The sequence below is a fragment of the Natrix helvetica genome (genome assembly GCF_964273705.1).
Source record: "Natrix helvetica genome assembly, chromosome: 2".
In the NCBI taxonomy this organism is placed as follows: Eukaryota; Metazoa; Chordata; class Lepidosauria; order Squamata; family Natricidae; genus Natrix; species Natrix helvetica.
This window is the reverse complement of record NC_138552.1, coordinates 255,371,100-255,396,517: the sequence shown is the minus strand read 5'-3', so window position 1 is coordinate 255,396,517 and position 25,418 is coordinate 255,371,100. Positions and strand designations below refer to the sequence as shown.

General features: G+C 37.0%; 1 protein-coding gene across 3 annotated transcripts in view; it reads right to left on the bottom strand.

Moving 5' to 3' along the window:
* Positions 1-1,057: 1,057 nt before the first annotated feature.
* The window catches only part of NINL (ninein like), a 46,977-nt gene continuing 22,616 nt past the window's right edge, over positions 1,058-25,418 (bottom strand). For 2 of the 3 annotated variants that reach the window (XM_081941391.1, XM_081941392.1), the window contains exons 9-22: positions 24,535-24,671; positions 24,102-24,242; positions 23,247-23,421; positions 22,062-22,172; positions 21,353-21,442; positions 15,700-15,853; positions 14,769-14,878; positions 14,095-14,438; positions 11,954-12,058; positions 11,164-11,233; positions 9,315-9,599; positions 6,135-6,347; positions 3,347-3,460; positions 1,059-1,968 (exon numbers count right to left, since the gene is read on the bottom strand). In XM_081941391.1, the coding sequence (XP_081797517.1) occupies positions 1,783-1,968; positions 3,347-3,460; positions 6,135-6,347; positions 9,315-9,599; positions 11,164-11,233; positions 11,954-12,058; positions 14,095-14,438; positions 14,769-14,878; positions 15,700-15,853; positions 21,353-21,442; positions 22,062-22,172; positions 23,247-23,421; positions 24,102-24,242; positions 24,535-24,671 (2,235 nt within the window). In that variant the 3' untranslated portion in view covers positions 1,059-1,782. Of the gene's footprint in view, positions 1,969-3,346; positions 3,461-6,134; positions 6,348-9,314; positions 9,600-11,163; positions 11,234-11,953; positions 12,059-14,094; positions 14,439-14,768; positions 14,879-15,699; positions 15,854-21,352; positions 21,443-22,061; positions 22,173-23,246; positions 23,422-24,101; positions 24,243-24,534; positions 24,672-25,418 lie in introns of all 3 variants that reach the window. The other variant, XM_081941393.1, reaches the window with a different exon arrangement.

Here is a 25,418-nt window from a genome sequence, read left to right as displayed (position 1 = left end):
TTTGTTATGCCCTGCAAACTCTAAATCAAGTGTAGATGCACAGATTGACAACTCTCTACTTTGAAGAGTACATAAAATATAAATTGGTGGGATGTTTTTCTCTTCTTGGAAGTGTGATTTGAGATAAGGCATAAATTCTACATTCCCAGGTTGAACTGAATTTTTCCATTTTAGTCAAGGAGCCAAGAAAAATAGCACTTTATGTGTAGAACACTTTTTTTTAAAGTGCTAAGGGAATAGACAACCTCACTATGCCTTTTTGTGCTTCCTAGACTGCATTCAGATTATCAGCTTTCCCACACAGGATAGTTGATTTCCTCAACTAATAGCCTTTATTGTCATTGTATATCGTGCATACAATGAAATTGCTTGCAAGATATTACTGAGAATGCAGAAATGGCAGCCTGCATTATTATCTATATTTGCCTTTGCCTTAGAAACATTGCATGTCTTGTGGATGATTTCAGTTACTAGGCATAGTATTATGGTCTTTGAGTTTGCATTTCAAAAGTATTTAATGCAGATGAGAGTATTAGGCCATTCCAGACAAGGTGATGTCCAATTTAGTGTGATTTCATCTTCTAACTATGTATCCGTAGTCTGAGGACTGGTCCTAAAGTACTACCAGAAAATGCAAGCTCTATATGCAATAAGATGGCATCCATTTATGATTTGATGGTGGACAAGGAGATGATTTCGTGATGTATTACTGAGACCTGGCTGGCAAAAGTAGCAATGTTGCTTTCTCTGAAATCTATTCATCCAGGTTTGGGTCCTATATCAACTCAAGCTGGGGATGGGTGTCAGCTACAGCCCTTTTCTCCCAGCCCCCGAGTAACACACACAGTGATCCACTTCTGAGCTCATAATTTATTTCTATGTTTTACCTATAGTGATAGCTAATCACATGTCTAATGTTCCTAATGAAAATATAGCAATAACTTTGATGGAAAAGGGGAGACTCCCTGGTTTTTCAGGTGAAAATATGTTTTTGTACTAATAGCAGGAATGTAGCAAAATTCTTTTAAAGATATGAAGAGTGCATTGACCGCACAACATACAGTATCTGCTTTGGCCATTAAAGTCAGAGGAAGAATATGAGTATTTTTTGCCATCTAGCAAAAAGAATATATGTCTGCTTAGCAAAGCCATTTATATAATTAAAAACCAAGTGAGAACTGTAGAGATAGTATTTAATTAAAATGTGTCAGATACCTAAAGCAAAAAAAAAGGGGGGGGAGGAGGAGGGGGAGTTCATTGGGTTCTTGTTTACAGTTCTGCTTAAATAATATAGTACATAATTCAATGAGCAATATTTTACACTTGCATAAAACTGTTTATGCACACATGCACGCACACGCACGCACACACTCTTTAGCCAGTGTATAGAGAGACAGGACGACAAAAAATTGAAATCACAATAAATGTCCAGTTCCCAAATGATACAGTGCAGAACATTCTGTTTCTGTGAAATTTATCCAGAAGATACTAAATGATTAAACTTTTCCATTGGAAAAAAAATATGGAGATTTATTGCTGTAGAGCCGACCCTGTGTTTCCCCATCTTCAGAATATATTTGCTTATTGTTCTCCTATTTTCAATAGCATTTGTCTTTTCCCTCCTCTGAAGTGGTGGCTATCTCATATAGAATTCTGTTTGTGAGAATAAGAGTTTTTGTATTCAGTCTGAAATATGTAGAACAAACTTGACCAATTAATATCTTTACTACTGATTGCCACCTAAGACAGCTGAATGGATACCAAATCATTTAAATGAATAATTCATTGAGATGCCAATGTGATTTCTCCAACTAGCTTATTCAGGGATGAAATTTTTTCTTCTAGAATTAAGTTCCTATTTTCCATGTTCTTCTGCATCTGCTCTGTAACTTGCAGCATTTTCATCAGATGTGCATTCTTCACATACAGGTCCTTCAGCAATAGATTAGACTTGGCATTTTTTTCAAACTGAAAAGGGAAGAAACATTCCATTAAGTACTATTCAGACCCACCCATAACAAAACAGCCGATTACAATGAATTTAATATTTATCTAAAGAATTAAAAATACCTCTTTAACTTCATTGCCAAAAGGATTCATTCTGAAGAGAAGTTACACTATGCCCTACCAATTCTCAAAAAGAGACATTACTGCTTTAGGCCCAAAGCCAGCTGGTTGAATTTGGGCCAATCACTCTCTTAAGCCTAGGAAAAAGGCAATGGCAATTTCTGAAAAATACAGGTAGTCCTTTGACTTACAACTGTTCAGTTAGTGGCCGTTCAAAGTTACAATGGCACTGAAAAAAGGAACCTATGATCATTTTTCACACTTACAACTGTTGCAACATCCCCATGGTCACATGATCAGAATTCAGACGTTTGCACAGGGGTGAAATTCAGCAGGTTCTGACAGATTCTGGAGAATCGGTAGTGGAGATTTTGAGTAGTTCGGAGAACCGGCAAATACCACCTCTGGCTGGCCCCAGAATGGAGTGGGAATGGAGATTTTGCAATAGCCTTCCCCCAGGAGTGGGGCGGGAATGGAGATTTTGCAGTATCCTTCCCCTGCTCTGCATGCCAAGCCACGCCCACAGAACCAGAAGTTTTAAAAAAATTAATTTCACCACTGCGTTTGCAGCATCTTGGGGTCATGTGATCCCCTTCTGCGACCTGTCAGTCAATGGGGAATCCAGATTTACTTAACAACCATGTGATTAACTTCACAAATGCAATTATTCACTTAACTGTGGCAAGAAAAGTCAAAATGGGGCAAACTCACTTAACAAATGTTTCAGCAACATAAATTTTGGGCTCAATTGTGGTTGTAACTCAAAAACTACCTGTATTGCTCAGAAAATGACAGGCAGTACAAACAAAAAGCTGAAATATATTAAAAGGAAGTACTAATGTTTGGACACATAATGAAATAAATTCTTCACCCTCTGTTCTTTAATTTGGAACTTGCACACGTGAGTATGTAGAGTGAATGGTTAGAAATCTGCTTGCACAATATTGAAATGTGTTCTGTTGATTGAGGGAAGACAAATACTTTAGGGCAGGGGTGTCCAAACTTGGGAACTTTAAGACTTGTGGACTTCAACTCCCAGAATTCCCCAGCCAGCATGGCTGGCTGGGGAATTCTGGGAGTTGAAGTCCACAAGTCTTAAAGTTCCCAAGTTTGGACACCCCTGCTTTAGGGTAATTTAATGTATGTATCGTAACACATTCCAGAATACTTTTGTTTGTGTAATTGTCTGTTTTAAAACTGCAAGCAATAAGACAATGATTTTTCCATTTCTATTTCTGCTCCATTCACAAAAAGCAACAAATCCACCCTCGCCACTTACTTGTTCCTTAATTTGGGACATTTTTTCCTCAAGCAACATTTGTGTATTCTTCAAATTCATCTCTACTTCCACCAACTTCTCCTCCATTAATCTATGTGCGTTTTCATATTCTTCCTGCAGAAAGAAGAGCATAAATTCTGAGCAGCATTTATTGTATATCCCAACACAATTTAACCATAAGTGAAAGTTAAACGAATGGCCCAAGAACAATTGTGGATTGCAACATTGCTACCAGATTCTTTATATATTTCAGAAAAAATAGACTAAACTATTCAGCATACTTGTACATTTAGTAGTGAAGGTAGTCACAAACCTCTCTGCACTATATTGCACTATAAATATTTATGAGTTGTTTTTGATAGGAAACATTAAGCACACGTTACTCTCTGAGTTTCCTTGCATAACCAAGCTTTAGTTACCTACAATCTGTTTTCATTACAGGTTTTTTTGCTCTACTATTAAGCAATTGCCTAGCACAGGAGTGTCAAACTCAAGGGCCGGGGGCCAAATCCAGCCCATGGGGTGCTTATATCTGGCCTACTGGGATACCCTGGAAACCTGCAGTGCCTATCCCAGTGAAAACGGAGCTCGGGAAGACCACAGCCATTTTCACTGGCAGAGGGTTGCAGGAGGCTTTTGCAGCCAAAAACAGAGCTTGGGACCCAGTTTTCGCTGGCAGAGCACTTGGGCCACCACAGGCACCCCTGACACGAGTGATGTTGAGCTAGCTACACCTACTCTGGCCATACCAACCCCTGACCTCCCCCCCAGCTCAAACCCTGATGCAGCCCTCAATGAAATCGAGTTTGACACCTCGGCCTAGCACATTAAACCACAATTTGAAATCATAGTATAAAAGCAGCTACTGAGATTGATTTATATATTTTTTTCCTGACGGAAGGAAAGGAGAATATAGCAGTCTGAGGCTTCTCTTAGGATGAGAGAAACCACATTGCTTCTGTGTCTGTGGAGATTCTCAGTCATCCAGCCACTGTTGTCCCAAACGTGCTTTTTTCAAGGAGCAACTGGACTTCGTTTTTCTTTGAAAACATCCAAAAAGCTTCTTCAGCTCTGACTGGATGGGTGGGGAATGGAAGGATTTATATTTCTTGCAGACAGCTGGTCATTTGCATTATTTTTAGAGAGTCGTTGAGGCCACTAGGAGGTTTATCTGCGTCCTCAAGTTCACCTTAGTGCAGCGATGGCAAACCTTTTTTGGCTCGCGTGCCATAAGTGGGGGGAGCGCAGGGGGGTCGTGTGCAGCCGTGTCGCACCCATAATGCAATGCGCGACCCCCCAGTGCGCATGTGTGCACTACAGGTGCGACCCCCCCCCCTTATGGCATGCTTTATAGGAGCATGGGGAGGGCGAAAACAGCCTCCCCCACCCCCCTGGAAGCCTACCAGAGGCTTCAGGGACCTCCAGGAGGCTTCCCTGAAGCCTCCGAAGCAGTCAAAATGACCCTCCGAGCAAAAAGGTCACTTCTGGTTTGCTCGAAGGGTCGTTTTAAGCGCTCCGAAGGCTTCAGGGACCTTCAAGAGGCTTCACTGAAGCCTTCGGAGCACTCAAAACCGACCCTCCGAGCAAACCGGAAGTCCGTTCCCGAAGAGCCTCTGGAGGTCCTCCGGGGGGGGGAGGCTCTTTTCGCCCTCCCCGGGCTCCTATAAAGCCTCTGGAGCCTGGGGAGGGCGAAAAATGGCTTTAAAAAAGGGTGAACTCAGCTGACATGGCAGCGCCTCGCGTGCCCTGACAAATGGCTCTGAGTGCCACCTGTGGCACGCGTGCCATAGATTCGCCATCACTGCCTTAGTGTAAATGGGTGCGGAACCTTCTTGGAACTGCTGAAAGGCCTGGGGAGACAGATGATGGTGTATCCCTCCACTTGTTTGAGGCTATTCAATTTTGACAAAGATGGCCTCTTTGACCCCTCTTTCAAACCAGCAGTCCTCTCTGTCCAAAATGTGGACTTTGCTGTCTTCAAAAGAGTGCCCTGTGTCTTTTAAATGAAGATAGACTGCTGAATCTTGTTCTGATGGGTTTGTTCTCCTGTGTTATGCCATGCGTTTATGAAGTGGCTTTGTCTCCCCAATGTACAGATCTGCACGTATCTCACTGTACTGTACTGCATATATGACATTGCTCAGTTTGTGTCTGGGTGTTTTATCCTTGGGGTAGACAATCTTCTGCCTTAGTGTATGCTTGGATTTAAAGTGTACACATATGTTGTGTTGGCTGAAAGTCCTCCTGAGCTTTTCAAATATTCCTGCAATGTACGGAATAACAATATTGCTTCGTTTATTGCTCTCTTCTTTGTCTGTTTGGGATTTGATGAAGGCTCACTTGGAATAGCCACACATTCTGAGGACTTCCTTGATGTGTTTTCATTCTTTTTCTTTTCCATCTTGGCTAGTAGGCAGGCCTTCAGCTCAGTGGTGTAGATAACTCCCATTTTGTGCTTCAGTGGGTGGTGAGAATCAAAATGTAAATATTGATCTGTGTGAGAAGTGAAACGTCTTAAAAGAAAAACAAGAATGTCCACTTCCCTCTTGAAAAAAGTACCTTTAGGACACATTGCTTCTGGTTTAATTTTAGCTTAGTGTGTTGTATGAATGCAGCCACTGTAGTTGTAACTTTTGGTTTAAGCCTTAGAGATGTGTTTAAAGGCCCACTATGACTTATTCAACAAACTATGATAAAACAAGTCAGGTGGCTTATTTTTATTCATCATACCAGCAACTGCATTCTTGATAGGAACCTAAAGGATGGCTAAAATAAACGTTCTTCTTACTTGATAAATAGCCTGTTGCCATTTCATTTGTTCCGCTTGTAAATTCAGATCGCCTTGCAACTTTCTGACTGCTTTCTGTTCTTCTGCCAATCTGGTTTGAAGCTCAACAAGATGGTCCTTAGGTACTGTATTGTCCAACTGGGTCTTCAATTGTTGCAGCTCATGTGCGTGCTGAGACTCAGTTTGGCTTAATCTGGTGTCAGCTTCTAACAGCTACATTGCAAGAGAAAAAAGATAGACTAGTACACTAACATTAGCAATACTGCAGAAGAAAAACCTACCAATCAGTCAAGATACTTGCATGCCAAAATTCATTCTAGCAGTCAATTCCACTCAATATATAAAATAAATGCTAATTTTTAAAATTAACTTTCTATCTAAAATTAAATTTGATGTATAATGTATTTTTATTTGGAAACAATTTCTAATTTACAGTTCAATACATGGAATATTGCTACACCCAAATTTGGATTCTAAGATTTGTATTTTAATCAGGCATATTACCTAATGTTATTTACAGTATTCTTATAGTGCACAGTTAGTCCTCAACTTAGAATGGAATTTCTGACACTAAGTAATGCCGTTGTAAAGTACAACGGCATTACTTAGCAACAGCAATCCTATCAATCCCAGTTGCTATTGTTAACTGAATCCCACAGTTGTTATGCAAGGTAACTTCCTGCTAACTTTCCGTGATAAGTGGAAAAGCCAGGAGGAAGTTGGAAGGACCAAGGCAGGTAACTGGCTGCTGTTGGGGAAGGGCAAGGGGATCGGTGTGTGTTTGGGGAAGGTCAGAGATGATGTGAGGGAGGCATGATGGTTGGAGGTAGCTGTGCAGGTGAGACAACCTCTGCATTGGGCACAAACTATGTGCAAGGATGCTACTCAGGCCAAGGAGGGTATGCAGGACTGCATAAGATGATGTGCACAAGTTAGTGAGGATGTACCAGAGGCTTCACATAGATCAAGGTGTGTGTATTGGTATCCATGAGAGGCAGGGGTGTAGGAATGCAAGGGTATACGCAAGAGCGGCCACGTGGATCAGGGAGGGTATGTGGGGTGCACAAGAGGTGCTGTATGGATTGAGGAGGGTGCATGAGGCTGTGAGAGATGCGCTGCACAGGTCAAGAAGGGTGCATGGAGTTGCATGAATGGCCAGTGCAGTGTGAATGCAGAGGGGCTGGGTCATGTGTGTTGATGGGGATCTCCCCACCAGTGATCTCCCATCTTCCCTGCCAATTTTCTCAGTGACCTTCTAGGAATGGTGATCATTTGATTGTGGGGCACTTGGCAACCGGTCATACATGTGAACAGGTTTCCCAAACACCTATATTACAATCAAGCCCCCTTGTAGTCAGAATCCAAGGACCGGTTGTGATTACCATTCATTTGTTGCTGTTGTAACTTCAATCAGTTGCTGGATGAATGGTTGTAAATTGAGGACTGCCTGTATTATTAATTATTTTAGCTTTGGCAGCAAATGTTGTCCCTCAATCAACTAAGTATCATAATCCTACACCATGTTAAAAAGCAAGGCTAAAAGTCAAAATAGTTAGGCAAAAGAGTCTTAATTCATGATTCCCACAGCAGATTATGTCATCGGATTTGAAATTTGTGGAAATGGAGGGGGATATGCAAAGGATGGATAATGAGATTACTATGATACAATTTAGATCTATGGATTAAATGGGCTCAGAATTTTGGTGAAGTGGTTATGTTGGACACGTGGGAAAAAATATGGGTTCAGAATGTTAAATTTACACAGTCACAGAATTTAAGGGAGAACTTTTATAAAATGTTTTACAGATGGTACTTAGATCCTAAAAAATTATCATGTATGTACCCAAATGTTCAACCAAAATGTTGGAGATGCGGGTGCCTAGATGCTACCTTTTTCCATGTATGGTGGACTTGCAATAAGGTTAAAGCTTTTTGGATAAAAATATGGTGGGTTATGCAAAATGTATTTAAGAAAAGAATACAATTCACTCCGCAAATGTTTTTATTGGGTATAACTAAGGACTTTACTAAAGGGGAAACAAAACTGGCTTTGTATATGGTTACAGCAGCTAGGTTGTTGATTGCGCAACACTGGAAAAAAGATTTTTTACCAACTATTGATCAATGGATTCAGAAGGTGGCGGGGTTTGCCGAAATGGCAAAAATTTCAGCTTTTCTAAAAGGTCAGAAGCAGGAGAACTATATACAAGAATGGGTAAAATGGATTGATTATATACAGAATAAATACCAGACTAGGAAGTACTATGTAGCCTTTAGGTAAGAATGTTTAGATTGATAGATGATCAGAGTAAATAATACATGGGACGCTCGGAATTGTTAGAGTGGTGTATAGCGGAAGTCAGGGGGGTGGGTCTGAGTGGGAGGTGGGGGAGGGTTAGGGTGGAGGGTGGGTAATATATATGAATAATTAACCTAGAAGATGGGATTAATGAAATATGTTACTTTAAGAGAAATTTATATCATGATTTATATATGTTTAATTACTTTAGAAGATGAGATTAATGGGCTATTGTTACTCTAAGAGAAACTTATATTATGATTGGGTGGTGAGGGGTACAATATCTGAATGAGTAATTTACCTTAAGATGGGGGGAGGGTAGGGGGTACATTATTTGGTACAATATTTGAATGAGAATTTTTTTTAAGTTGGGGGGAGGGGAGGGGACATAGTATTTGTATATGATTTACATTATATGGAGGGGGGTAAAAAGGGGGGAAATTTGTTTGTATAAAACTTTTTCAATTAAAAAAAAATGCTGCCTTGATTTGGTCAACATGACATAGGTTTTTCTACATGGAACACTGCAGCAGAGGAGAGCAGTTGTTTGATGCCACAGGCTACATTTAATTAACACTTGGAGCAAAGTAGGCAGGGCCACAATACACAGGGATGGGAATTTGGGAACTTAACTGTGTTTCTCAACTGTAATGTGGCTATTTTAGAGCCTATACTAGTTTTCATCTGCCCTACACCACAAAATAGTATCTGTGCAATCAGCTTTTAGAAATCATCACCAGATAGATTAAAACAGCTGCAAAAGGAAGACTGAATGTTTGCCTACAGCTGTGAGGCCGCAGATTGTCTATCACTGAAGTACAACTTTATGAAGCGTCAGACATACTTAGATCGCAGTGACCTCTCTCCTGGATCAGCCTTACCTTTTCCTTCAGCGATTTCAGCTCTAAATCCAGCAAGTCCTTTTCGCCCTGCCATGTCAACTGCTGCTGAAAATGTTCCTTTTTCCTCTCAGCAGAGGCCTCCCGAAGTTGCTTGGCTACCATAGCCTCTTGTTCTTTTTGGCTCTCCAATTCAAGAAACCTCTCATTCAGTATCTTGATTGTTTTCTGACTGGCTTTATTCTTGCTGCTTAATTCAATGTACTCATGGCTTAGCTGAGCAGTCCTGGTGTTCAGCTGTAAGATTTCCTCTTTGTAACATTTGTTCTGAAACAAGATTTCAGGCATTCCATGTTGTGACATTCCTCATAATTACATTTGTGCATGCATAAAACAAAATTATAAATTATCCAAAGGATCAGGTAGGGATTTCCAAATTCACATTATAGATAAATAGGGGCTGTCTTAAAACAAATGTGTTATATTGTTTACCTTTCTCAGAGAAAGGAAGGGAGGAAAGAGGAAAACTCCTAGAACTAAAGGACGGATTGCTTTTTAAAAAAAAATACATTAACTGAATTTTTGGTGGTAGGGCAAATAATGTAAAGGTACCTATATAAGGTAAAAAGTAAAGGTAAACGTTCTCCTCGCACTTATGTGCTAGTTGCTCCTGACTCTAGGAGGCGGTGCTCATCTCAGTTTCAAAGCCGAACAGCCAGCGCTGTCCAAAGACACCTCTATGGTCATGTGGCTGGTATGACTAAATGCCGAAGGCGCACGGAACACTATTACCTTCCCACCAAAGGTGGTCCCTATATTTCTACTTGCATTTTTACATGCTTTCAAACTGCTAGGTTGGCAGAAGCTGGGACAAGCAATGGAAGCTCACTCCATTGCGCGGCACTAGGGATTCGAACCACTGAACTGCCGACCTTTCTGATCGACAAATTCAGTATCAGTCTCCGAGCCACCGTGTCCCTAGTAAACCTATATACAAAGCATTAAATAAAAATTTATAATTCTGAATTCTGAAAAGCCTTTGCAGATGTGATTATTTTTAACAATTACCTTTTGAAAGTACACAGTGATCAGTTTAGCACTAGAAATTCAGAGTTCATCAGATAGCTTTACTGAGCAACAAGTTGACTGTATTCATATATAATCCATTGATTGTTTAATCATGGGTTATTCAATAAACTTGCCAAGTCAACCTCAAACACCTTGTGGCTTAATACAACGTGCAAATCCAGCCAATGTTTCTCAATTGAACCTTGGTAGCATTTGTTACACATATAAGATTAGAAGTACTGATACTCAGATTATCCAACCACTTTCTAAAGTTGCCCAATTCTTTTTGATTTGTTTGTGTCTGGATAATTATCACCTGACTTAAGATGCAGGAAAAATAACTGCTGAAATTTATCTAGGAACTCAACAATCAACCTTATATTCACACAAGTTATTTTTTTCATAAAGTCCAGCGCTTGGGAAGACCCATATATATTGCATGTAAAAGTCCCCTGGTTCAATCCCTGATAATGTCCAGATATGACTGGGAAAAGCTGCTGTTTAAATTCCTGGACAATTAGTAAGACTCCCATTTGAGGACATTAGCCAATTTCCATATTTCAATAACTGGCAATTTCTTCACGATTTCAGGTACAGATCTTTCTCATCATCTGCTACTGAATCCTTTTCAAAAAAAGGTGCCACAGATAAATCATGCAAAACATATAATGATTTCGCCCTTCTAAAATGTCCCCCTGCCCCCTCCATCTGTTTTTGATTGAAACGTAGAACTTCTTGGCTCTGTTTTGAGCTTTCTAGTACTGCACTGTTTCAAATTCAGGCTCTGTGAGAAGGTAGATCAAGTGATACTCTAACCACTTACCAAGTCATTTAATTCTTTTATTTCATATATCATCTTCTCTCTTTCCATTTTCAATTCATCAATGTGCTTTCTGGAAAAAAAATTAACCGAAGCATACTTTGTGCATCAATATAATGAGATTTGGAATCACTCTAGAAAGTATAGTGGTCTTTCACGGATCTACTGTAGCTCTATAATTCTTGTTTATAACAGTGAACTGGCTCAAGTCAGGTGTAACCGATCCATGTTTAATTTTGAGGGAGCTGGCAGTATCCTCAAGTACCTTTTTGGCTAAGATTTCTATCTAAGAATGGGGGCTTCTATAAGATGAATATTCATGGAAAAGGAGATTAAAGGTAAGCACATCTGCTCTAACCACCCATCTCTCCCGAGTCAATCTTCAAGTTGTATGTTGAAAGCTCATGCTTTCATAAAACCTAGGCTAACAATTGCTACACAATTCAGATTTCTATTTTTCCAGTATTAACTGAGCACTCCCTATTTGCAAAAGAATATTGTACATAAAGTATATTTCACAGCATTATCACAGTAAGAAACGAAGTATTTTCTGAGCTTGTTTCCTGGAGTTCAAATCTAAAACCTAGGAACGGTACCAGATTAGGAAGGGCTAGCATAGCCAAATGGCATTTCTTTGTGTTATGGTTCAGTAGCTAAACTGTGTGGCTAAGCTCTTTGCGACCATAGCATTTATCAAATTTTAATTTCCCTCTTCCCCTTGCATGTTTCTCCTCCTAAGTTAAGGCATTTCATGTGCAAATGTTAATATACAAATGAAAAGAAAAATAATTACCTGTGCTTTTGGTTTGTGTCACTAATCTCCTCTATTTCTCGCTGACATTTTCCAAGTTTATTTTTAAAGAGGATATTGTCTTCTGAAACCCTGTGCAGTTCCACTCTGCACAACAAAAAGAAAAAAATGAAGTCAAATTAGTTCAGAATGCATAAGAAACCTCTTGTGGTGAGTTAAGCACCACTTTTGTTGGGAAATGGACTAAAAATAAATAGATCATGCAAATAGAAAAAAATAATTTTCAAGTAGCTAAAAATCTACCAGAAGGAAAGTTATAATCTCTTTCTTGAAATTATGGGTAAGAATAATTTTACTAAATCACAATTGTTTTAAATAAGGTATTTTTGGATAACACTATTTTTAGCTACACCTTTTGCCGTACATTCCCAAACCAATTATGATAATATGATATTATGTACAGATTTTGCGTCTTAAAGGTTAAATGCTAAAAAATCCCACAAGCATTAACAAGCTCTCTGTTAAAACAGTATCAATATCTGTGTGGCAAAGTGACACAGCCCTACATTACTAGTGCTGATGTCCACCAAAATCTCTTGTCCTTGCTATGTATCCCCAAAGTAGCTTTCCCTAACATGGCAATTCTAGATATATTCCAATTCATCCAAATAAAGAAAAATTACTGGGATCTTGGTATTTTTCTGAGCTGGACTTTTTTCTGAAGAAGTTCCTTTATCGGGCTGGGGAATTCTGGGAGTTGAAGTCCACAAGTCTTAAAGTTCCCAAGTTTGGACACCCCTGCCTTAGTGATTCCTTAAGTAGGGTATTATTTCTTCCTGATTGTTGGACGAAAGGATTCCCCCACCACCACAATGTGTAATTAAATTCTGGAATTCACTACCAACAAACTCACTTTCTCATGCACTAATATCATCTGGAAACATCCATGCCAAAGATCCAACCCTGAGCTACATATATTCACTATTCTTTTAAGCAATAATATACAAAGCTATACATTGTGTCTCTCTCTCTCCTTTAGACTTCAAGAGAATATCGTTTCTCCAAGACTATTTGTAGAAATTATCCAAACTCAGGGAATTGTGCAATCTTTAACCATCTCAGTTTTGTCTTAATGATTATTGACACCTCAGTTCACTCCTACTTGGTTTGTCAAAAGCATCAGGACCTGACACATATATCCATTTTTCCAAAGTCCTAGAAACTGAAAACAACAAATTTAGTCATGTGAAATGAGGAAGGCCAAAGTTACCATACAGACTTGTTTGAACCTCCCTTAGCTGATAGGGTGCAGATCTGGTAACATGATAATTCCCAGAATTCTCAGCCAACCTTACTGAATAGTTGGATTGGATTTATATGCCGCCCTTCTCCCAAAGGACTCAGTTCTGGCAGATACTAAGGCAGTTCCCAATGAGAAAGGGATACTTCAATTGGCAGGCTTAAAAAAACTAAGTGCTTTATAGAGTTAATTATAAGCCAAGGTAGTCCCTATATGCAGCATCTGGAGCCACCTAAAAAAGGCAGCACACAAATGCACATAAACAAATAAAAGATAGTTACTGTGAACTGATTTTTGTTATTTTTGAAAATATTCAAGGTTGCATATAAAGAATAACTCAAAGAAATACCAACCAACAACTTCCTAGTTCAGATGATCACATTTCACAAAAATAGCCCCATCATTTTGATATGCAATGAAAATAAAAGTGTCTATACATAGTATACAAAGTTGTCTTATTCCTAAAGAAAGAAAGATGGAGCTATGGTTTTTTATTGCTCTTTTCCTATGCCGTATCAGCAAATGGTAGCTCCTGTTTGATCTTGGCTACACTTTGAAGCCAAGCAGGGTTATGTCTGGTTATGCAACCAAAGAGGGTATCAAGGAAGGTCGGGGCTAGAGGCTAGACTGGGAAACTGAAAAACATTCTAAAAGAAACCAGTAACAAAGTACTTCTTTATTATTGCCAAGAAAACTGCATGAATGGGTCCTCAATGACACCAGAAATTATTGAGTTGAAGCAGTTTTTACCTTTTACTTTCCTTTTAAAGATTCAACTTCATCTATTAACATAGCAGCATTTTTCCTACTTATGCATAGATAATTATTATTGTTACTGGCAAGCACTTATATTTATAATCCTAAGAATATACGGCTTCCAAACCTCATAAAATGTATCTCCATTTCATGTTTCATCTTCAAGTCATCTTCCAATATTTTCCTTTCCTGGGCCAGCCTCTGACCTAAGTTGGACATTTCTTTAGCATAGCACTGCTCCATTTCTGCCCTCTCCTCCTCAAATCTCTTCATTTCTTGGATAGGATCTAGCTTCTGATCCTGACTTTTCAAACCATCAATCACTTCCTGGCATTTCACATTCAGTTCTTCCAGGGCATTCTTTTGTTCTTCCAATTCACTAATCTTGATCTTGAAACTTTGCTCAATATCCTCCCTTTCTTTCTCAAAATTATTTTTTATTAGTTCTATTTCCCGTTCATAGTAATTGACCTAGAAGAGTAATTTTTATAAAAAATCAGAAAGTCCTTTTATAGCATGGCTTCTATAATACTGCATATATTAGAGTGTTTTCAAAATGCTAAAGTGAATAATTAGCATGCTTGCATGAGTGTGTGTTTGTGTGTGTGTGTAAATAATAATATTTTCTTACATTGGAGAAATGATTGCCATTCTACCAAAACTTAGGAGACTGTAGACAACTCAACAGTGCCTCTATTGAAACTATTCTGTGGAGTTACTACATGCAAAAAAATTGAATTCTGCTGATTATAGCTTCTGTACTTGTAGATTGGATATTAAGTAGTGAGTCTTCCTACTTACCTTACTTACTAGCTGTGTTTTTATAGTTTGATTCTGTTCTTTTAAGTCTTCCAACAGAAGTTCTGTTTCTATACTTACTGAATAGGGATCAGATGTTATGAAAGTGGTATCTGTAAGTAAATTTCTTATTAGAAAAACATGGAGACAAGAAAACTATTACTGATTAAAACCTAGCTACAAGAGTAGTGGGTTAAATCATGGAGGTTATATTACAAAACAAAAGGTTTAGGAGAAAAATAACCACAGCCCTAAAAAAGTTGCTTGGAAATACCATAGGGTCCCAGATTGGAAGAATCAAGAAAAAATTATAAATTATGATACTGGTATCTTACTTATAAAGAAATGGATTGGATTAGATTAGGATTATTTAAATTCTAGGATGCTGTGGTGTTTGGGAGGTTTTAGACAATATACGGTATACGCTTAATCATCCTTTTACATTTTGGGCTGTGGTTGGTAAGGGCTAATATCCAAGAAAGTGATCTTCCTTTCAATGTTGTCTTAAAAGAAAATATTCAATGATTTAATGTAGTTAAAAACTGTTTTAATATTAAAAGAGAACTCTTCTAGCTGTAGAGCAAATCAAGATTGGATGTAATAAATAGTAAAATAAATGCATCTTTCGCTTTAGCACTGAATTATGGCAGCCAGATGCCCAAAATTAAGCAACAGCAGTGTCTGCGCTCAGTTGCTTTGTTTAACTTGAAGTGGGGAAATGGAATAGAATAGAAAACATTTAAAGCCCCTCTCACTATGCTGAAAGACCCTGAATATCTTCTTGCATGAAGTGTCTTTCCCATTCTGGTAAAGTCCAGATGTGTTGAAACATCCTCTATGTGGACAATTCTGGCAACAGGCATGCAATAAATCCAGATTTCAAGAGGATGCAGAAAACTGTTCTGAAGAACCATGCCTGACTTGCATTACCCACCTATAATGCTAGCTTTTTCATTTCCAGGGAAGGGCCTTTCTCCACTGTTGTTGGTCTTCATTTTGCAGCATGCTAGGCTAGGCTTGTGTGCATGCAGCAGGGATCTCAGTTTTTCCACCTCCATTTGTAGCTCGTCATTCTTGTCATGCAGTTCCTATAAGCAGCCAGAAAACTACAGTGAAACACACAGAGCAGCTGATCTTAGATGTACCGTGGTGAGATGAACTGTAACTTCAGGACTTATTCATAATTGCTTATAAATCATTATTATACAAATGGGATAACACTAGAATTGTTAATTCCAGAATTGTACCTAAAAACCTGTATAAAGAAGAGAGAAATTCAGCAACCACTAAACAAGTAGCTATAGGTTTCATCTAAGTCAGGTGTTTTCAACCCGCAGCCCATGGGCTACATGTAGCTCCACAATATAATAAAGCAGTTCCACAAGATAATAAAAAATAAAGGAAGTTTATTATTTCTATACATTAAGTCTATTATATATATTTATATGCATCCTAAGACAACTCCCCTTCACTCAACTCCTCTTCAGGCAAGCCAAAAGATTGGACAACGATGATCTAAGTTCTTTTAAATGCAAGTGGTTTAATGATGAAAAATATTAGTTTAGGCATTTTTTCAATGGTTTGGACCATCATCTGTTGCAGAGTTTTCAGACAGGATGATTGAGTCTTTTCAAGCTTGAAGATATGTTGATATCACAGATTTCATTGAATCCAACAAAACAAGGTAGAAGATAGTGAAAACAACATATATTCAACTCCCTGTAATATACTTTAACATGGGGAAAACAGTAGCAATACTGCTTGAATCAAAGGTAAATATATCAAAAGGGGTGAATCAAGCTGTAAACTCATTGATACAACATAACATGAAGCCATGCTTCTCCCTTTTTTTCTGTCGGCTGAATTTTAACAAGATAGGCTGGGGTTTGGGGAATAAAAACTGTGTTTATTTTAGGACACACACTACACTACAAATTTAATGAGTCTAATAGTATCGTTTTGGCAATCATGTTTAAGAGAGGCACTGAGGGTTGCAGAGCAAAAAAGCCCTCAGAGCCACAAGGCGCCCATTCCTGACATAATATACAGTAAAATTAAATCTTTGATAACCAAACAAAATTCTAGTTTGGTTTATTATAGATAACAGGGAAGTTATCTTTATCCTGTCAAAAAGGAAGCGTCCTCTACTATAAGTGAATTATTGGTTATTTTAATATTATTTTTTATTTTTGAATAAACACAACAGACAAAACACAACAAACACCACAAAAATATCTTCCATTACAAATTGTAAAAAGTGGGTCGATTGGTTACAAAGAGCTTTCATGCATCCCTTCCACAGTCATCACCTACAATTCATATCAAGTTATATATTTTAAATCAAATATATTTATATATATTACTATCATCATACCACAATCTTCGTATGAGTATAATTGTTCTTACGTCCCTTTATATAAAATATTCCAAAATTTAAAGCAAAACCACATGATGGCATTCTGTTAGCTATTTTTCATATCATCCAGCAACATTACATCTTTATAACACTTTCTAAATAAAAATTAATTATATTTAATAACAAAGTTTCTAAGCCTCCTTTCTTAATATAATACAATACAATAGCAGAGTTGGAAGGGACCCTGGAGGTCTTCTAATCCAACCCCCTGCCTAGGCAGGAAACCCTATACCGTTTCAGACAAGTGGCTATCCAACATTACTGTTTACAATGTATAGCCAATTTCCCTTTTATCCTGTCAATACAAATATTACATTACTATCATTATCAATCATTTATTTAACAATATCCATCATCATTTCATTTTTTTGTCTTATTTTAACTAAATTTGACTTACTCTTTTTTTTTCTAAACTTCCTTTCATGATCACCATTTAGAATTTATACCAAATTTCCTCTTATCAAACCAATACATATGTGTACATTGTTATCATTATCGATTACTTATCTAACTATATCCATTATCACTTCGTTTTTAACATAATGCTCTAATTTAAACTAAATTTGACTAATATTTTGTTATTAGTTTTCATATCTCAACCTGTGTCTTTCCAGTAATAGTGCAGTCTTATGTCTTTTGCCATTTGTAGAATTAGTCTTCTGGTTATTTCCTTAATGAAATTTGTGTGGACTTCTCTTTGCAACTTGTTGCTTTTAACATATTTTTTAAAATCTCGAGACCCTCCATCAGCTTCTTTAATCAGCTTATCTTGGGTTATCAGTAGTGCTTTTGTCAAAGTTTCTCTCCTTGAATCCATCAATTCTTATCTTTTTTCTTCTTCTATACCTTGAAATCTGGGGTAGAACTCTTTATCTTCCCTTTCCATGTTCCATTCTTTCCATCTCCAACCACACTCAGTTCACTGTCAGTATCCACAATTATCTTGCCTCTTTGTTCATTTTTCCCTTGGGTTTTTAGGACTCTAACCTCCACTTTTTCCATTTGCTGGATATCTTTATTTTTTCCATCGAATTTTACTGCATTACAATCTATATTTTCCAATCTCTTCTCAATTCTCTCTGTTGTTTCTAATAATTTTTGAATTTCAAACATAATCTGTTGTAATGTTATGGTTTCTTTTTGGTGTTGTGCCATTCTTCCAACTAGTAAATACTGCCACTCTAGTTTCAAAACAATGTTTTGTTTTCACTTCTGTCCAGCTGCCAAAGAAGCATCCAAAGAGCACCTGTATAAACAACCCATGCTCTTCTCCTTATCTCTTCTGTACACAAGCTGAAGCCTTTGAAGTGCAAAATCAAAATGATCAAAGAGAAAAAAGAGAAAGCAATATTTCCAGGACTCAACCTCCAACCTCTGAGTGGCAGTGTAACTTCTTTTCCCTCTGATATTACTACCCTCTTTATATTCTTTTTATATCTTCTTTATATTCCAGGTTTAAAAGAAACAAAATTCTTAAATGGAGCAAAATAAAGAGAAAAAACCCATCCAAACCAATATTATAAAAATAAAAAAAAAGATTTAATCCATAGGTAAAAAAAGAAATAGAAGAAGAAAAAACAATACTTTCACTTTAAAAAGTAGGAAATATTTGTAAAACTTCCATCCATAAAAGAAATAAAAAAGGATAACACACTGTCCAATATAGCTTAATTTCACCACTTATTTTCTTTTCTTTGCAAGTTTAATTTAGCTTTGATTTTTTGGGGGGGGGCAGTCTCTTTTATAACAATAAAATTTCCTCACCAGATGGACACACTTTCTCTTTCCGCTTTCCTCCCGTTGTGGAGCTGTCCCAACTTCAGCAGCTTTTGGCTGCGCTTCTGTCGCCAGCAAGAAGAGATTCTCTTGGATCAATCAGGGACTTTGCGATGTCCCTGAGATCAACAAGACGTACTCTTCGGGATGGTTTAGGTCCAAAAGGACCGTCCAGCGGCAAAAACATCAACTGTGATCTCGGAGCTCCGAGATCGCACGCCGTACTGTTGCGACGTCAGCTCCTGTCTCCCCCCCCATGAGTGAATTATTGTTATCTCCACTACTATGTCTTTCTTATTTACTATTACACATTAAGTCAATTTAGTCAGAATCTGTGTTTTAGGCTATAGTTCTGCAATCTGTAGCCTCGCTTATCTTTTAATCTAATCTTGGAGAAGCCTGATTTAGTGAGTCAAATTTAAAATGTATTTTAAAATGAATCTGGGAACAATCCTGAAGAAGACTTGCAAGACACAAGACAGAGGTTGAAAGCCTAAATGTGCTGATGATCAGTCTTTCTGTGCTACAAACACTAATCTTTGCTCAGTCTCCAACAGGGCTAACAAAAATGTAAAGCATCTCAAAGCAGCCTTTAAAAAAGCCTAAAAAAGCCTATCACTTTCCAGTGGTTCTTTTTTAATGTAACTTTGTTCATGAACATTATTTTTATTTATAGAATGTTGTGCATTTACTGTGTATATGATTATGTGTATGAATATGGGGCAGAAACACATGAAAACCTTTCATCATTCTAACCTTTAACATACATACAGAGGCCAAAATCAAAGAGTCCCATTTCTCATAAAGAAGCATCTCCCTTTGAGAACTAATATGCTGACCAGATATGGTGGAATATAATATGAATTCCCAGGTGGGAGGGGCTGCATTCCAGAGGAACAAGAGACAGCCAAGTTTAGATAGTTTGGTTGAGAGGAAGAGGATCAAGTTAGCTCTTCCTTAGAGATTCTCAGAGTATATCTTTAAATAGTTTGCTTTAGTTCGGAAAGATGTCTGACTATAGGTGAGGAACAATAAAGGGAACTGCTTAAAAGTAACCTTGCATGGGTTTCTTGATCTTTGGGCCTGATATCAAAGCACACAAACTTTGGATTCTACCAATAGCTACAGTTCAAAGCACATTTGCTAATTTTTAAAGATTCTATTCTGTATGTAGAAAAGCATTCACTACATGAAGAACAAAGATTCCTTGTGCAATGAAAATATTGAATTGAGCCCAAAGAATTTTCTTCTAAATTCAAAAGCCTATTTCATGCCATAATTCTACTAAAAGTTTGCACATCCATGCAAGAACAACACTGGGATTCCTTTTTATTTAACATGCAATCTTATGGAATGTTGTATTATCCCAATTGTACAACAATCCTGGATAATCATATTTGTTTAGAAGTAATATGTGAACATTAAAACACACTAAGATGTGTTGGATAGATCAAACATGCAAAATCAGATATAGCAATTCCATTTACAAAATAAGTTCTTAAGAAATTGAATATTCCATGCACAATATCTTTAGATTTCCTTTTTTTCCCTTTTTTGCAAAATAAACATTTGTTTCCATTTTGGCAAGCACTAACATTAGTAGGACAACTGTTGACCTGAAACATATATTCAAACATCAAACCCAATCAATTCTCAGAAGAGTCTGAGCTTGCTAGAAATGCTGACAAAAATAACTGGTTATTTCCTTCGATAGCAAGGAACACATAGCTGGAGTTTCTGAACATTAAGCTGACTAGATTCAAGGCAAAGAGTATTCAATAGTTGTGTATATCGCGAGGTACTTACGTTATACAGAACGACTGAAATAAAAATAGCAAAGTTTTCAAGGTTATCATAACACAAGCAGATTAGAAGAAATATTCACTACAGATATAGGAAATGAGCATACTTGGAAATGCAATGCTCACCTTCACCCTCTATGATTAGATAGGCAGCACCGAATTGAATGTATGTGGAAACAAAAAAAGGGAAGGGAATTGAGTGGATGGTGGAATGCATGAAATAATACACAAGAGGGATCTTTTTTTAGGTCTCCATTAGCCTGCCACCTACCAATGGATCATTATGATTTTCAAACAAAAAGCAGAGGAATGAAAATAGCAGTAATAAAATGTTCCCAGATATATATCAAGCAACTAGGCTTCTGCATATCATGATTCAGATGGACTGTGTCAATAGGCAGGACCATTATGTTTTATATTATTGTGCATGAGATTTATTAATTCGATAGTAAATGATTAGTAAAAAGGTTCCATACAGTAGTTAGTAAAAGGAAGAGGGACAAAGTTGTGAAATATGGACAATTTCCTTCCTGCTCACCTTGTTTCTGGCTTTCTATTATGCATATTTATAAGGGTAAAAATAAACCACCTACCCGACATTGCAGCTCATACTCCTGAATGATTTCAGCAAAGCGTGCTTCTTGATCAAATAGTTCTGTACTGTATGGATTCAGGAATCCCAGCTGAAGCAAATAAGATAGTTTAAAATAGTATATTGTTCCAAAATTGGAAAGAAAGCCTTTGAAGTTAGCTCTAAACAAATTGAGTTGCATGTTACTTTTAATTTATTTCATTTATAACACTGTCCAAATCTACAAAACAACTTTGGGCAGTGTAAAGTAAAATCAAATCGAAAGTACCAAAGGTACAGCAGAGCTTTTGTTGAGTTGTCATCATGAGCAGATCAAACTTGTACAGAAATAGTTATGCCAGAGGGGCTTTTTAAATATGTTTGTCTTTTTATTGTGCTTGCAGACATTTTACCAATGCTTACATGAAAAGTAAGCGATTGTTTTCTGTAAATAATATGTGACTATATTCAGAATAACTGTTTAAAAGAAATTATTAAAAACATTTTAAGAGGGTCTAGACCTTTTTTAATGCAGACTTTTTCAGCCAAAAGGACTGAGAAAAAATGCAATTCTTCATCATTACTAACAAAAAGACTGAATATTTATGTAGGAGATACTATAGCCCCAAGGCTATGCATCCAAGACTCTTACTCATTTGATTTTCACACTGGTCAAATGGACTTAGATTACAGAAAGAAAGAAAAATCATTTTTCACCAATATGGAATTACCTTGTCTTTCAAAATAAAATTAAGATCCCCTTGAAGTTTCAAAACTTGATTTTCGGATTCACTCAGTTTTTGAACCACTTCAGCAACTTCATTCTGTAAGCGACTATTTTCCTTTAAAAATACATTCACATGGAAGAAAATGAAAGATAAAATCTAAATTTTGCAATTCTTCAGCAAGAAAGCAGCAGCACACTAAATATAGTATGTAGAAAAATCTGTGTTCAAAACCAATATTGTCAAAACTGGAATTTGATTAGTGCTGTGAGGCTACTTACCATACTGGTTCACAAACCAGAAAAAGTATTGCATGTTTGAATGCTCTGCCATATCTGAACAAGACCAACATCTCCGTATTTGACCTGCTACAGGTAATCCTTGCTTAATAATCACAATTTGGCCCAGAATCATGATGTTGTTGTGGTTGAGCTGACTTGATTTTATGACCATATTGTAAAACAGGTCACTGCTTTGTTGTTGAACCACAAGGTCGTTAAGCAAATCCAGCATATTAAATTGATGTTTTTTTTAATGTTTTCAACTAGAAATCATAATCCTATGACTATGGACACTAACCGGTCATAAATGTGAGACAATTGCCAGACACCCAAAATGCAATCAAGTTACCTGAGGGTGGCAGCTGTAACTTTGAGGACATATCTTTTTTTTTAGTCTATTGTAACTTTGAATGGTTAAGTGTGGACTATGTATACTTTTGCACAATTAGAGAGCCTTTACCATGAAAAACTGAGTAAATGATTCATTCCTCCCCCCCCCCCCCAATCACGTCTGCACTAAGAACTGGCACAGTCCCAAGACTTTGCATATGCTGCAATTCTGCAGCCTTAATGGATACAGAATGCCATTCCTGAACAAGCCCAGCTTTTAGTCAATCAAAAAAACAGATCAACATTTTATATCATGGCTGTGAACCTACATATAACTGGCTGGTGAAATTTCAGAAGTGACAAATTGAAGCTGGTAAGATTTGCATTGTACAGGGAAAGAACTCTAGTTTAGTTTTATCTAACTCATTTTTCCTTGCCATTAACAGTGGGCCTAATTGTATCCCTTGAAAGAAAATGGACATAGACTCAAACTGTTTAATTTCTAAGCCTTGGAATTCAACCTCCTTGGTTGTGATATTTTACACGTGGTCAAGAATCTTCAATCCTTTCAAGCTCTTACCTTGATCATCAACGTCAGCTTTTTCCTTAGACTAGAGTCCTCCTCTTGAAGGTACCTGAAATCTGCTTCTAACTTGGTTCTCTGATGGTGCATTTGTTGCATGAGCAATTCCTGTTCCATCTTGACTTCAGACTTTATTGCCATTAATTTCCCTTTGAAATCTCGCTCAAGAGCTCTGTAAAGAAGGAACATCACAGCTGGAATTTGCAAGCCCGTTTATTATCTAAGTATTAAATTGAAACGCATTTTGCAAAAAAACTATCACACTTTGAAATAAAACAAATTATTTTTAGAATTTTTATTTATCAGTCATAGTCTACCTTCCATTTGCCACCATAGGTTAGAAACAGTTTCAAGTGAAGAAATGTCTATAGAAATCAGATCAGATTTTTTTTATTATTGAAACAAGAACTCGCATTGGGATAATTAGATCAAATTATGTTAATATAATTGATTTATTTTGCCATTTGTCACTATGTGATTTTCCCCATAAGTTTTATGAATTAGACATCTTACAAAATATTCATCCATTTATATTGATACATTGTCATATTGTATAAATAATTAAGTATTTATGAAATAGTTTGAACAGGGATAAAATATAATGTAATTCGAAACAAATAACAATGACAATGAATATTACAATTTGAAGAAAAGAATTAAGGAACCACAAATACTATTTAGAAAAGGGATAGATATGGAAGAAAGACTGCCTCGACAGAAGCATCACCAAACCAACCGGAAAATCATACCATCATCATTTTTATTGTGGCTGTCTATAATAAGAACTTAGTATTTTTATTTTGTATAAGTTTATATTGTGTAATAATTATTTTTCCCAATGACAATAATCACCTGAGTTTACTCTCATTGTGAAGCTCCAGAGCACTATGGTTATCATCTACTTCCTTAAAAAGCTGACAATTCCTCTTTTTAGCCTTTTCTAGCTCAGCTCTTGTTTTGTTTCTCTCAATGGAAATCCGTTCCAATTGTGCTCTAAATAGAAAGAAAATGTGTTACTTAGAACCCCTGTGTTGATCCTGTTAACATATCGTAGCTCTGCAGACAATATATAAGTATAAATCTAATATATATAATCTCTCTCTGCAACTGGTGACACATGAAACTATTTAGCTAAACAACAATCCCATGTAACAGCACTATGCATTTGTGCATACAGATGTAGTCTTGATGCAAACAACAATTAGATGAATAGGCAGTTTACAATGATGACTACACACATACTCTGAGACCATTGGTCTTAAAAGCCAAAACAAAAACGACTTACTGTAGATAATGAAGTTCATGCTTATAAGACGCAACAGCTGCCTGTTGAAGTCTATTCTTGGAAGCAATTAATTCGTCATCAAGGATCATAGAAAGCTCTAGAAGGTTCACTTGCTCCTCCACATTATAATCAAGACTCTATAAAAAGACAAAGTCTGAAAATCAAGAGAAACTAAATCCTAAGAGCTGGCCTTTAAACTATTATTAATATACCATTTATTTATTATTTATTATTTATTTATTATTTATTTATTTGTTTATTTATTTATTTATTTATTTATTTATTATTTATTATTTATTTTTTATTTATTTATTATTTATTTATTTATTTACTTATTATTTATTTATTTATTTATTATTTATTTATTTATTTATTTATTATTTATTTATTATTTATTTATTATTTAATTTGATTTCTTAGTCGCCCCCTCTCCCCCCAGGGACTCGGGGCGACGTACAATAGCAACAATCACAACAATATAATATGGAGGAGGTAGAAAATAAATAAATAAATTACAGTACTTTGAGACAATTAAAAGCCCAATGACAGTTAAAATTTAAAAATTAAAATTAACAATTAAAAATGCCCAAGAGGTGGAGAAGCTCTAAATTTAAGCCAGGCCGGCTAGTCGGAACAGGTGGGTCTTCAGTTTCATACGGAAGGAGCGGAGATCAGTTGTTGTCCTAATGTCTGGGGGGAGGTCATTCCAAAGGGTAGGGCCCATCACAGAGAAGGCCCTACTCCTGGCCGCCGCCCTCTGACACTCTCTGGAGGATGGCACCCGGAGAAGTCCCTCTCTGTGCGAGCGAATAGGTCACAGGGATGTGTGGGGCAGGATGCGATCCCGCAGGTAACTAGGCCCTGTGCCATGGAGCGCTTTAAAG